This window comes from Anomaloglossus baeobatrachus, chromosome 6 (assembly GCF_048569485.1).
Source record: "Anomaloglossus baeobatrachus isolate aAnoBae1 chromosome 6, aAnoBae1.hap1, whole genome shotgun sequence".
Classification (NCBI taxonomy): Eukaryota; Metazoa; Chordata; class Amphibia; order Anura; family Aromobatidae; genus Anomaloglossus; species Anomaloglossus baeobatrachus.
In genome coordinates, this window is record NC_134358.1 from 261,709,169 (window position 1) to 261,722,361 (window position 13,193).

At 42.5% G+C, this 13,193-nt stretch overlaps 1 protein-coding gene across 3 annotated transcripts in view; it reads left to right on the top strand.

The window, feature by feature from the left end:
- The window catches only part of PIGN (phosphatidylinositol glycan anchor biosynthesis class N), a 478,983-nt gene that overhangs the window by 377,275 nt on the left and 88,515 nt on the right, over window positions 1-13,193 (top strand). For all 3 annotated transcript variants that reach the window (XM_075314844.1, XM_075314846.1, XM_075314845.1), the window contains one exon: window positions 12,565-12,651. In XM_075314844.1, the coding sequence (XP_075170959.1) occupies window positions 12,565-12,651 (87 nt within the window). The remainder of the gene's footprint in view (window positions 1-12,564; window positions 12,652-13,193) is intronic.

Genomic DNA, 13,193 nt, shown 5'->3' on the forward strand with positions numbered 1-13,193 from the left:
ATGATTCGGGTCTCCCTAGACTTATATGGGGACCGGTATCCAGACAGATATGTAGGATTAATACCGGGCCGGAACTTTTTTTTTTTTTTCTGGGTCCACTCATCACTATGAGCAAGCGATCAGAAATGTTGTAATGTGGCCTGCAGGTAACATAGTGGTGAGGCCTTATATTGTAGTCATTGTATGCATCCAAAAGAGATGAGCTTATCTTTAGATGGTATGAACGTGGTCCAATTTTGCTAGGAAATTAGATTTGCAGCAAATAACTTTGCCATGAATTAAAAGTACTCAAAAGTATGCAATTGGTGTGAAGAGATGTCTGTGTATTGAATTGCAGCAGCCCTGGATCCACACTGATTAATCAAGCGGCATCTGCCAGCGACGTGTTCCTTCCTGGCCTTGCATTACAGACACAGTGACTCTCCTATCACTCACTACCTGGAAATAATATTTGTATTTTTCATTTTTCCATAGACACTAATCTTCACTTCTGTCCTGTCACATATTTTCTATAGCGTTTATTCAGTGTTTTCTGTCTTCATTTCTTTGGCTAAGATGTGAGCTGTGTTGTCCAATTACTATCCAGATTCACCAGAAAATGGCTGCTGCATTTTTTTTCTTCTGCTTTTGAACAGGCTAGGATTTTTGATTGGCTGTGTTATAACATGTCATAGGAAACCAAAGATTGTAATCCTAGAAAATAATAAATGTAAGTGTCCCCATCAGGCACTTATATTACAAGTATTAACCGAAAAAGAAAAAGGTGCGCCAGAACAAAGTCTATAAATCAAATCTAAGAAAAAAATGTAACAAATTTTACTTGAAATATAAATATAAAAACAGTGACATACAGATAATTCCAGCAGTACAGACAAAAGATAAAAGTGGTTGGGTGAGCCTCAGAGGGAAGACCCCAGAAGTATCGGTATAGAGCAGAAGGCAAACTATAAGGCTATGTGCACACACTGCGTTCTGGCTTGACTTGAAATAAACTGCAGCATTTTGACAACTGTAAACACTGCGTTTGACAAAAAAAATGCATCCAAAACGCATGCACTTGGCTCTGCTACATCCCAATAGAGTATGGCTGGCTGCGAGACAGAGCCGCGTGATGAGAATGAACTCGGATGAAATTTACCCGACTTCATTGTCATTGCGCCGCTCTGTTGTATGTCACGGCCTGATTTGCAGTCACCGATGAAGGACTCACCGGTGACCACAAATCCTCTGAGTGACTGAAGTGAGCCGCGCAATCAATGGTGCTATCACTCAGGTTACCTGCGGCCAGCTGGAGTCCTCCACCCAAGACCGCAAATCACCTGAGTGAGGGGTCTGCTGATCATGCGACTTGCTGGCCGCGGGTAACCTGAGTGACATCATCGCTGGTAGCGCGACTCACTTCAGTTGCTCCGTGGAGCTGACAGAGAGCTGTCGTGGTCTGTGGCCGCTTGCTGTCCGCTGCCGATGTAGCAGAGCTGAAAGCGTCGTGGGACCTCATGAGAATTAGCTGGACCTGGAGGGGTGTTTGGGGATTTTAATAAAGTGGTGAAAGAGGGTGATTTTTTTGTCTTTTATTCCAAATAAAGGATTTTTTGGGTGTATGTGTTTATTTTCTTTAACTTACAGATTAATCATGGGGGGTGTCTCATAGACGCCTGCCATGATTAACCTAGGACTTAGTGTCAGCTATGGGCTGCCATTAACTCCTTATTACACCGATTGCCACTGCACCAGGGCAATTCGGGATGAGCCAGGTAGAGTCCTGGGACTGTCGCATCTCATGGATGTGGCAATTCCAGGCGGCTGCTGGCTCATATTTTTAGGCTGGGTAGCTCCCCATAACGTGGGGCTCCCCATCCTGAGAATACCAGCCTTCAGCCATGGGGCTTTACTTTGGCTGGTATCAAAATTGGGGAGGGGCCGCATGTCTTTTTTTTTTTAAATTTATTTATTTTACTGCACGATATAGACACGCCCACCGGCAGCTGTGATTGGCTGCAGTGAGACAGCTGTCACTCAGTGTGGGGGCTCGTCTGAATGCAACCAATCATAGGTGCCGGTGGGCAGGGGAAGTAGTAAAAACGAGATAGAATAATGAGTGGCCAGCATTTTCAAAGGACGAGAAGCCGCCGGAGCTTTGTGACAGCCGTGCAGCGCCATGGTGCATCGGTGAGTATGAAAGAGAGAGGGAGAGACCGACCGTCAGAGAGAGAGAGGTCTCCAAGCTGCGCTCCAAAATAAGCCAGGTATACTCCATGCATAAAGCCTGTAATATTTCTTCCTTGTTTTTCAACCATGTACTCCCCACAGATGTAGCAGACTCTTCTTGATGAAGTCATAATTTTTACATTTATTTACTTATTAAGACGGAACTTTTTGGATATAAACCAACACTGGTTTGACAAACTTTTACTGTAGATAACTTCTTTCCTCAGCAAATTCACAGTAGAATTCTGGCTTAAAAAAATAAATTGCTCTTATAGAATTGTAGGCCTACATATTGAAATACAAAATTATTATATGGGACTAGAAGGTGACCCAATTCTAATGTATCGGGTAGTCTAGAATGTGTATGGAGGTTAGCAGATTGAATAATAAGGTAATGAATGGACTGGATGGGTTAAGTTTATTTAGTATTCTTATAATTGTTTATTGGTTTTAAAATGACAAACCACAGAAGGAACAGTTTTAATAGATGAGTGTAATGTTTAATGATGTCCATGGCTTGTAATGAAAGAAGACCATGAACAGTGTAAAGTTACGTAAAAATATGCTGATGCTGAGATGTGCCCCCATCGTTGTGCAGCCATCATCCTGAGAGGTGCCCCCATCCTGCAGGGTAATGTGTGCGGGGGGCGGAGTGCGGGGTGGGTGGAGCCGAGCGGAGCCATGGCGCTGAGGACGTCAGTGCCGGGGATTGCATGGCTGGGGACAGGTGACTATCCAGGTTTGTGTGTGTGTGTTACATGCAGAGTGCGGGGGGGCGGAGCCGAGCGGAGTAATGTGTGCGGGGGCCGGAGTGGGTGGGGGGTGGAGCCGAGCAGGGGTAATGTGTGGAGGGGGCGGAGCCAAGTGGTGGTAATGTCTGCAGGGGGCGGAGTTGAGCAGGGATAATGTGTGTGGGGGCGGGGGGCGGAGCCAAGTGGGGGTAATGTGTGCAGGGGGTGGAGTGCGGGGGGGGCGGAGCCAAGCGGTGGGTATGTATCTGCTGGGTTGTCGGTGTGGGCTCCCGGGGGTGCAGCACTCACGGGGGAAAAGTGTCGGGCGTAGTCCTGTCGGCCCGTAGTTTGGGCTGTTCAGTTAGCTGAGCCGTTGGTCGCAGGCACTAAAGTCCTCCGAGCTGCACCCGGGATACTGTATTCCTTCTCTGGTTGGTATAATATTCTGCAACGTGTAAAATGGAGGTGGCCATTTTAGGAAATATGTGCAAAACAAATTGTAAATTGATCATATTTGCCAGGTTCAGCAAAATAGATAAAAATTGAACACAAATTTGATTTGCAATGAACTGATTTGCATTTCTCTAACTATCAGAAAAAAAACCCCTTGAAACAAATGGGTAGCTTCCCATAAATATGGCACTATTTATAGTGATTCCATCTGTGCCTTTAAAACACAATTTTGGTATAATAATTTTGCCACACTGCCTTTAGTTTTCTTCACAACAATCATGCTTATACAGCTGTCAATTGGTTCCTCATATGATACTGCTTGCAAAACTGGGAAATAGAGAATGTCAGTGATGACACATTTCAGATTTTCTTCCAAGTGTTGATTGCTCATTCCTGAAATCAATACCTTTTTTATAAGCTTTTCTATGCTTGATAGAATATTATACTAGCTGTTCTATTTAATGCATTTTTTAACACCAGTCATTGTAAAATTATATATAAAGTTAAAGAATCCTATTCCCTTTCAGATATGTTCACATGAATCAAACTTTATAGAATCCAGATTACCACGTAGATTTCTGCCTCGGATATGTACAGTCCTGCTCATGGTTATTGGCACCGATGAAGTTTAATTACATAATGTGAAATATCTCCTGAAAAAAAAAATGAATCAAGTGAAACTGCTTTTTTTGTATACAGCACTCATGTTAAATACAAAAGAGCAAATGATAAACAATTTAAAACAAAAAACAATGGGAGGGAAAAATAGATTAACCTAAAGCTTGCTGTGACACTGGTAGTGGCACCCTTTACATTAAATTATTATGGAAACACATTTTGACTCGCATATGGTAAATCATAAATGAGAATCGCTTATGAGAAATTGTAGGTGCCCATGTGAAATGAATTAGCCAGTGAATGATGACTTCAGTGTTTTAAAAAGCCACATGGCAGGCCCTGTTCCTTTGTCACAATGGTGAAGACAAAGGAGCTTTCTGAGGACATCAGAACTGCTATTATTAGCAAACAGAAGACATCCAAAGGGTATAAGGCCATCTCTAAAGACCTTGGTATCCCAGGTTTAACAGTGTGCAATGTTGTTAAGAAGTTTTCCAAGCATGGAACCGTCAAGAACCTTCCTGGATGTGGGGGAATGAAGAAAATTGACAAGAGAAGTCTTTGAAGGTTGGTGCGAATGGTGGAAAAAACATCACGTCAAATATACAAAGACCTAAAGGCCAACCTGGAACAGTCTGGGGTCATGGTTTCAACAAGTACCACACTACTCCAAGCAGAGCTTTTAGGGCGAAGGCCAAAGAAGAAACCATTGCTGAAGAATAAAGAAAATACATAAAAGGTAACGACTTGTCTTGGCAAAGAGGACCTTGACAAACCACAATCCTTCTTGGAAAATGTTCTGTGGAGAGATGAAACAAAAACAAACCTTTTTGGCAATGCAAAGCAATAGTTTGTTTACAGATGGCGAAATTAAACTTATAAGTAAAAGAACATCCTACCAACAGTTAAGCATGGAGGAGGATCCATAATTCTGTGCGGTTGCTTTGCTGCGTCTGGTACTAGAGGCCTTGACAGTATCACAGGAATAATGAAATCAAAGAATTATCAAGAGATTTTAAAGCAAAATGTCTTACCCAGTGTAAGAAAACCTGGTTTGTGTCGAAGATCATGGGTCCTCCTACATTCAAAAATACCCAGGAATGGTTAAAAAATAAAAATGGACTGTTTTAAAATGGCCAGCAATGAGTCTTGGCCTCAATCCCATTGAAATTCTTTTTGGTGAGCTGAAATCTGCCATTGGTAAAAACAACCCTGCAAACATTCAAGAGCTTGAACAAACTGCAAAAATGTGGGAGAAAATACTGAGAGGTGCAAGAAGCTTTGAACCCAAACATCTGCTCGGATGCCCAACCCCATATAAGTCTATTGGGACACAAACATTGTGCTGTAAAATTGTGGTAGAAAACACTAGGGGGGTTAGATCAGGACAGTTATAATTACCGAGTCTCCTGCGCGGCTTTAACACTGCTTCCAAGTCCACTCATTAACCCTCAAATATATTCACTGCTTCCTGCGCCCACCATCAGTCCCGCCATCTATTATTGGTTGTAATGAGACCGTGCCCCCACCCTGTGTTACAGCGTCTGTGGTTTGGTTGACATCACACATGCTGTATGCATTCCTATAGTGGTGTAAAAATAAATAAATAGATTGGCGTAGGGTCTCTCCACATTCTGATACTCAGCACAGATAAAGCAGATGTCTACAGGATGCAGCCCCCAGCCATGCGCTTATCTTGGCTATGTATCAAAACAAAAGGGACTCTATGCGTTTTTTTTAAATTATTTAAATATTTGAAAATTTGGTGTGTGGTCCCCCTCAATTTTGATACCCAGCCATGATAAAGCCAACAGCTGTGACCTGGTACTCTACTCGGCATGTCCTGATTGCCCTGATGCAGTGGCAATCAGGGTAATATAAGGGTTTAATGACCGCACACAGTTGCCACTAAACCCTAGATTAGCAATGGAAAGTGTCTGAGACCCCCATTACTAATACTGTAAGTGAAAACAAACACAAACACCGAAAAAATCCTTTTGTTCAAATAAAATACAAACCTCCCTCTTTCTCCAATTTATTAAGCCCGGACACCCAGTTCTGATGTAATCCACACAAGCTCCCATAACGATCCTCTCTCTGCTACATACTGAAGTCGCAGCGCAGTCACATTATAAAACATGACCGTCCGCTGTGGTTTCAGGCAGAGACTGACTGAGTTGCAGCTGTGAATGGTGATGTCAGATTATCTGCGGTCATAGCTGGAGGTTCCCACGTTACCCCACCTGTGACCTCATGTGACCTCATTGAACTAAGAGACCTCACCTTAGGTGAACTCATTCAATTCAATAAGACTGGCATTTCCTGGCAGAAAACCACATTTGCTTTTGCCAAGAGATGCAGATATGGTGCTGAAGTTTATACACCAATTTCCTGCACCAATACTGCATCTCCTGGGAAATAAATGCATCAAAATGTGATGCAGTTATGATGCGATATTTTGCCAGGAGATACACCAGATTTGGTGCTGAAATTTACACAACAAATTCCTGCACGAAATCGGCATCTCCTGGCAAAAAAAGAATCTCGTTTAACAGCGAGGCGGTTTTGATGCGATATTGATGGGTTTTTTTGCCAGAAGATGCAGATTGGTTGCAGTAATTTGATGTATAAATTTCAGCACCAAATCTTCATTTCTTGGCAAAAAAGCCACACAAAAACAATGTCAAAACCATTTTTATGCATTTTTTTTTCTGAGATGCAGATTTGGTGCTGAAATGTCTGCACCAAATTTGCATCTTCTGGCAGGAAATTGCACCGAAATGGTGTCAAAACTGTTTTTGTGCAATTTTTTTGCCAAAAGATGGCTTTTTGGTGCTGAAATTTATACACCAAATTCCTGCACCAAATCTGCATCATCTGACAAAAAATGCATCAATATTACATCAAAACCGCATTGCATTTAGATATGTTTTTTTGCCAGAAGATGCAGATTTGGTAAAGGAATATGGTATATAAATTACTGAACCATGTCTGCAGCTCTTGGCAAAAAGAAATGGTTTTATGCCAGGAGATGCACGTCTCATTGAACTGAATGCGTTCACCTGAGGTGAGGCTACGGAGTTCAATGAGGTCACCTGAGGTCAGTTCATCTGCGGTCACCTCTCACAGCTCCGGCTCAGTCAGTCTCCGCCTGAAGCTACAGCAGGTGGGCAGGTTTCCTAATGTGCCTGTGAGCTGCAACTTCAGTATATAGCAGAGTCGGGATTGTCATGGGACCTTGTGTGGATCACGTTGGAACGGTTTGTTTGGGGTTAATATATTGGAGAAAGAGGGTGTTTTTTTTCTTTTATTTCAAATAAAAGATTTTTGCGGTGTTTGTGTTTTGTTTTTTTTTCATTTACAGGATTAGTAATGTGGGGATTTCATAGACACCTTCCATTACTAATGTAGGGCTTAGTGGCAGCTGTGAGCTGTCATTAACCCTTTATATCAAATACCCCAATTGCCACCGCACCTGGGAAATCAGAATGAGCTAGGTAAAGTGTTGGAATTGTCGCATCTAATGGATGTGAGAATTCTAGGCAGCTGCAGGCTGCTATTTTTAGGCGGAGGGGACCCAATATTCATGGGACTCCCCAGCTGGAGAATATTAAAGGTACCGTCACACTAAGCGACGCTCCACCGATCCCACCAGCAACCTGACCTGGCAGGGATCGCTGGAGCGTCGCTACACGGGTTGCTGGTGAGCTGTCAAACAGGCAGATCTCACCAGCAACCAGTGACCAGCCCCCAGCGACGCATGGAAGCGATGCTGCGCTTGGTAACTAAGGTAAGTATTGGGTAACCAACCCGATATTTACCTTGGTTACCAGCGCACACCGCTTAGCGCTGGCTCCCAGCACTCCTAGCCAGAGTACACATCGGGTTAATTACCCGATGGGTAGTCTGGCTATGTTTGCAGGGAGCAGGGAGCCGGCACTCGCCGCATGAGAGCGGCGGACGCTGGTAACTAAGGTAAATATCGGGTAACCAAGGAAAGGGCTTCTTGGTTACCCGATATATTCATTGGTTACCAGCGTCCGCAGAAGCCAGCTCCCTGCTCACTGCCCATTCAGTTGTTGCTCTCTCGCTGTCACGCACAGCGATGTGTGCTTCACAGCGGGAGAGCAACAACTAAAATATGGTCCAGGACATTCAGCAACAACCAGCGACCTCACAGCAGGGGCCAGGTTGTTGCTGGATGTCACACACAACAACATCGCTAGCAACAACGCTGTTACGTCACAAAAGTTGTGCCTCAGCAGCGATCTGGCTAGCGATGTTGCTTAGTGAGACGTGGCCTTAACCCCCAGCTGTTGGCTTTATCATACCTGGGTATCAAAACTGGTGGGGAACTCATGCTGATTTTTAAAATTATTTATTTAATATAAAAAAAAAAAGCCGCACAGGGTCCCTCTTATTTTGAGAAACAACCAAGATAAGCACACAGCTGGGGGCTGCAGCCTGTATCCATCTACTTTATCAGCACTGGGTATCACAATATGGGAGGACTCTACACCAATCTATTTATTTATCATTTTATTTTTACACCTTTTATAGGCATGCACACAGCGTGTGTGATTCCAACCAATCACAGACACTGTCACACAGGGTGGGGGTGCGGTCTAACTGCAATCAATCACATACGCCAGGACTGATGGTGTGCGGGGGAAGCAGTGAATATGTATGTGGGTTAATAAGCAGACCCAGAAGCAGTGTTACAGCCATGCGGGAGACTCTGTAAGTATAACTGTCCTGCTCTAATCCCCCTAGCCCCTTCTACCACCATTTTACAGCACAATGTTCGGTTTCCATTAGACTTATATGGGGTTTGGCATCCGGGCAGATGTTTGGCTTCAAGTTTGGTCCCAAACTTGATTTTTTTTAGAAATCTGTCTGGATCTGTTTAACCTGAATATCTGTGGGTTCACCCATCTCTACTTATATTACCTTTAAAGAGTGACCATATAGTGGTTGGTAAATGTTTTGCAGACTTTATAGAAGATTGCTATTTAGTTAAATACAATTACTTATTTTGTGATGTCATTTCTAAAGGGAGTCATTAATTTTTCACATCTTTTACATCTGATCTAGACTAACATATCGAATTCTTCCAGCCACAACTTGCCTTTAGAGTTTACAGATATATTTGACTAGTCAAATCTCCATTTCAACTCACAAACTTCCCATCCTGCTGATATCCGAATTCTACACCTTTTGCTGCTCCATCTCACCCTATTGCTGTATGTGGAGGTATGGCACACTGTGTCTGCACATTTTTACTTCAAAACATTGAGACTAGTACTGGAATTACTCAAAACATTGTGCTATAGAGGCAGTTTCCTGGAACACAATAGTAGAGAGAACGTCCCTCCACCCCCAAAAAAAAATATTTTTCCTATATTGTGCCCAAAAAGGTAGAAAGTAAAACCCCTTGCGTACCCCTTCAATGATAATAATTTCAAAAATACTCCTTGTAAAGTAATAATGCTTCACGTTCCCCTTATAAAGTAACCTTTTCAGGAAGTCCCTTATAAAGTTAAAAGGTCCTAAGTGCCCCAATATACAGTGGGTACGAAAAGTATTCAGACCCCTTTAATTTTTTCACTCTTTGTTTCATTGCAGCCATTTAGTAAATTCAAAAAAGTTCATTTTTTCTTTCAGTAATGTACACTGTACACTCTCCACCCTATCTTGTTAGAAATAAACAGAAATGTAAAAATGTTTGCTAATTTTTTAAACAAGAAAAACTGAAATATCACATGGTCATAAGTATTCAGACCCTTTGCTCAGTATTGAGTAGAAGCACCCTTTTGTGCTAGTACAGCCATGAGTCTTCTTGGGAATGATGCAACACGTTTTTCACACCTGGATTTGGGTATCCTCTGTCATTCTTCCTTGCAGATCCTTTCCAGTTCCATCAGGTTGGATGGTGAACGTTGGTGGACAGCCATTTTCAGGTCTCTCCAGAGATGCTCAGGTGGGTTTAGGTCAGGAAACTGGCTGGGCCAGTCAAGAATGGTCAAAGAGTTGTTCTGAAGCCACTGCTTTGTTATTTTAGCTGTGTGTTCAGGGTCATTGTCTTTTTGGAAGGTGAACCTTCAGCCAAGTCTGAGGTCAAGAGCACTCTGGAAGAGGTTTTCTTCCAGGATATCTCTCTACTTGGCCACATTCATCTTCCTTCAATTGCAACCAGTCATCCTCTCTGTGCAGCTGAAAAACACCCTCATAGCATGATGCTGCCACCACCACATTTCACTGTTGGGATTGGATTGGGCAGATGATGAGCAGTGCCTGGTTTTCGCCACACATACCGCTTAGAATTATCACCACAAAGTCCTATCTTCATCTGATCAGACCAGAGAATCTTATTTTTCATAGTCTGGGAGTCCTTCATGTGTTTTTTGCAAACTCTGTGCGGGCTTTTGGATGTCTTGCACTGAGGAGAGGCTTCCGTCGGGGCACTCTGCCATAAATGCCCAACTGGTGAAGGGCTGCAGTGATAGTTGACTTTGTGGAACTTTCTCCCATTTCCCTACTGCAGCTCAGCCACATTGATATTGGGTTCTTCTTTACCTCTCTTGCCAAGGCTCTTTTCCCACGATTGTTTAGTTTGGCTGGACGGCCAGGTCTAGGAAGAATTCTGGTGGTCCCAAACATCTTCCATGTAAGGATTATGGAGGACACTTTGCTCTTAGGAGCCTTGAGTACTGCAGAAATTCTTTTGTAACATTTGCCAGATCTGTGCCTTGCCATAATTCTGTCTCTGAGCTCCTAGGGCAGTTCATTTGACCTCATGATTCTCATTTGGTCTGACATACATTGTGTGCTTTTCCAAAACAAGTCCTATCAGTTTAATTAAACACAGCTGGATTCCAAAGAAGGAATAGAACTTCCTCTCAAGGAGGATCATAAGGAAATAGACAGCATGTGACTTAAGGGTGCTTTAAACGCTGCAACATCGGTAGCGATAGCACCCGCCCCCGTCGTTCGTGCGACATTTAGTGATCGCTGCCGTAGCGAACATTATTGGTATGGCAGCGTCACGCGCACATAACTTTTCAGCGACCTCGCTATGACCGCCAAACAATCCCTCCTTCAAGGGGGAGGTGCGTTCTATGTCATAGCGACGCCACTGTGGCATCACTAAGCGGCCGCCCAATAGCAGAGGAGGGGCGGAGATGAGCGGCCGGAACAATGCCGCCCACCTCCTTCTTTCCTCATTGCCGGTGGACACAGGTAAGGAGATGTTCGTCGTTCCTGCGGTGTCACACATATCGATGTGTGATGCCGCAGGAACGATGAACAACCAGCGGCATTCACCACCAACGTTATTATGAAAAGGAGCGATGTGTCAACGATGAACGATTTTTGACGCTTTTGCGATCATTGATCATCGCTCCTTGGTGTCACACGCTGTGATGTCGCTAACGACGCCGGATGTGCGTCACTAACGATGTGACCCCGACGATATATCGTTAGCGATGTCGCAGCTTGTAAAGCACCCTTTAAATATGAGTGTCTGAGCAAAGGATCTGAATACTTATGAACATGTGATATTTCAGTTTTTCTTGTTTAAAAAATGTGCAAAAATGTCTACATTTCTGTTTTTTTCTGTAAAGAGTGCAAAGTGTACATTAATGAGGAAAAAAATGAACCTTTTGAATTTACCAAATGGTTGCAATGAAACAGAGTTAAAAATGTAAAGGGGTCTGAATACTTTCCGTACCCACTGTAAATTAATAATGTTCTAAGTATCCCCTTATAAAATAATATGCCCTTAAGGCCCCTTATACAACAGTTCAATATGCAATAGCTTTCTATGAGCTTGTTTAAACAGTAATATTGTTCCCCGGAACGTAATAATGTCTTCTTAACAATAATGTTCCGAGTTCTCCCCTCCCAAATAAGTGTCCTGTCTGAGTACCCTGCAAATAGTAGTAATGCTCCCTATATTCACCCCACCTAAAATAAAACAAATTATGTAAGTTCTCAAATACTTCTCAAAAGTAATAATCCTCTTATATCCCCTAAAATATTGTAATGCCTCAAGTGCTTTCAAAAAGTGATTGTGCACTGAGTGGCTGAAAAAAAATTGTTCATCTAACTCCGAATCCCAACGAATCACCAGCCGATTTATCTGATGTGATGTAGCTCTTAACCGGGAATCTGGTTGGGGTCCACTGCGGCAAATGGCCTCTCAACACTGGTCTTCAAGTCCCTGTTGTTAACTTTTTCTTGTGTATATTTTAGGCATGTGTAACATAGAATGTAGTCTATGCTCATATTCTTGCTTTTTATTCACAAAACCAGGTGACAATAAACTTGTGATCGGACTCTAGCTCTAGATGTTGTTTTCTTACCGTTTTGATCTCGCACATTGTTCTTGATTATGTCTTCGATCATCAGCACTGCTGAATTTAACATCCTTTTTCTTGGTTCTTATTATTGACACATGTCCATTTCATGGTTTACGGAAATGAGAATTCATATGCTTTTATTAAAAGTGACTAGAATGACACATCACATTGATTTTCTCTTGTTTTCTCCACAGCTTAACTGTATTGACTTCTCCTGCAGCGCTGATATAACTCAGTTTCGACAACTGAATCTGGATGATACTCGGAGAGCTTTCTTTTTAGTATCCTTTCTGTGTGTAGAAAAATATCTATTTTAGAGAATAAACATTTTTCTAGCGAAATTGAGTTTTAGCTAGTATATTGAAATATAATATCTGTTGTGAGTTTTTCAATGCTTTTGCCACTTTCTATTATTAACATTCAGTAAATATTACACTGCTCATTTATTACAAAATCAATGAAACATCAATGACTAGTAAGTGCCCATTTTTGGTATACTCAATATGTATGATCAGTCTTGTACATAAGCACATGGGATACTTTTTATAGGGGTCTTTTTATTTTTCTGTAACACCTTTGAAAATGAGATCTTATTGGACTCTGTAGTTATGTGCACTTGAGTGCTCAAGGTTAAAGGGGTTGTCCGGTCACTCTGTGACTGGAGACTTCCAAACTGTGACAGGGTGCGTTCTGTCATGATTACCCATGTTAGAAGACAATCATTTAGAAGTGATTTAAGAGAATCCAAGCATAGCTTAGCCTGCACATAAATGCAAGCATGCAAATTGCATTCAAACACTCATTTGACTGCCTGATCACAAAG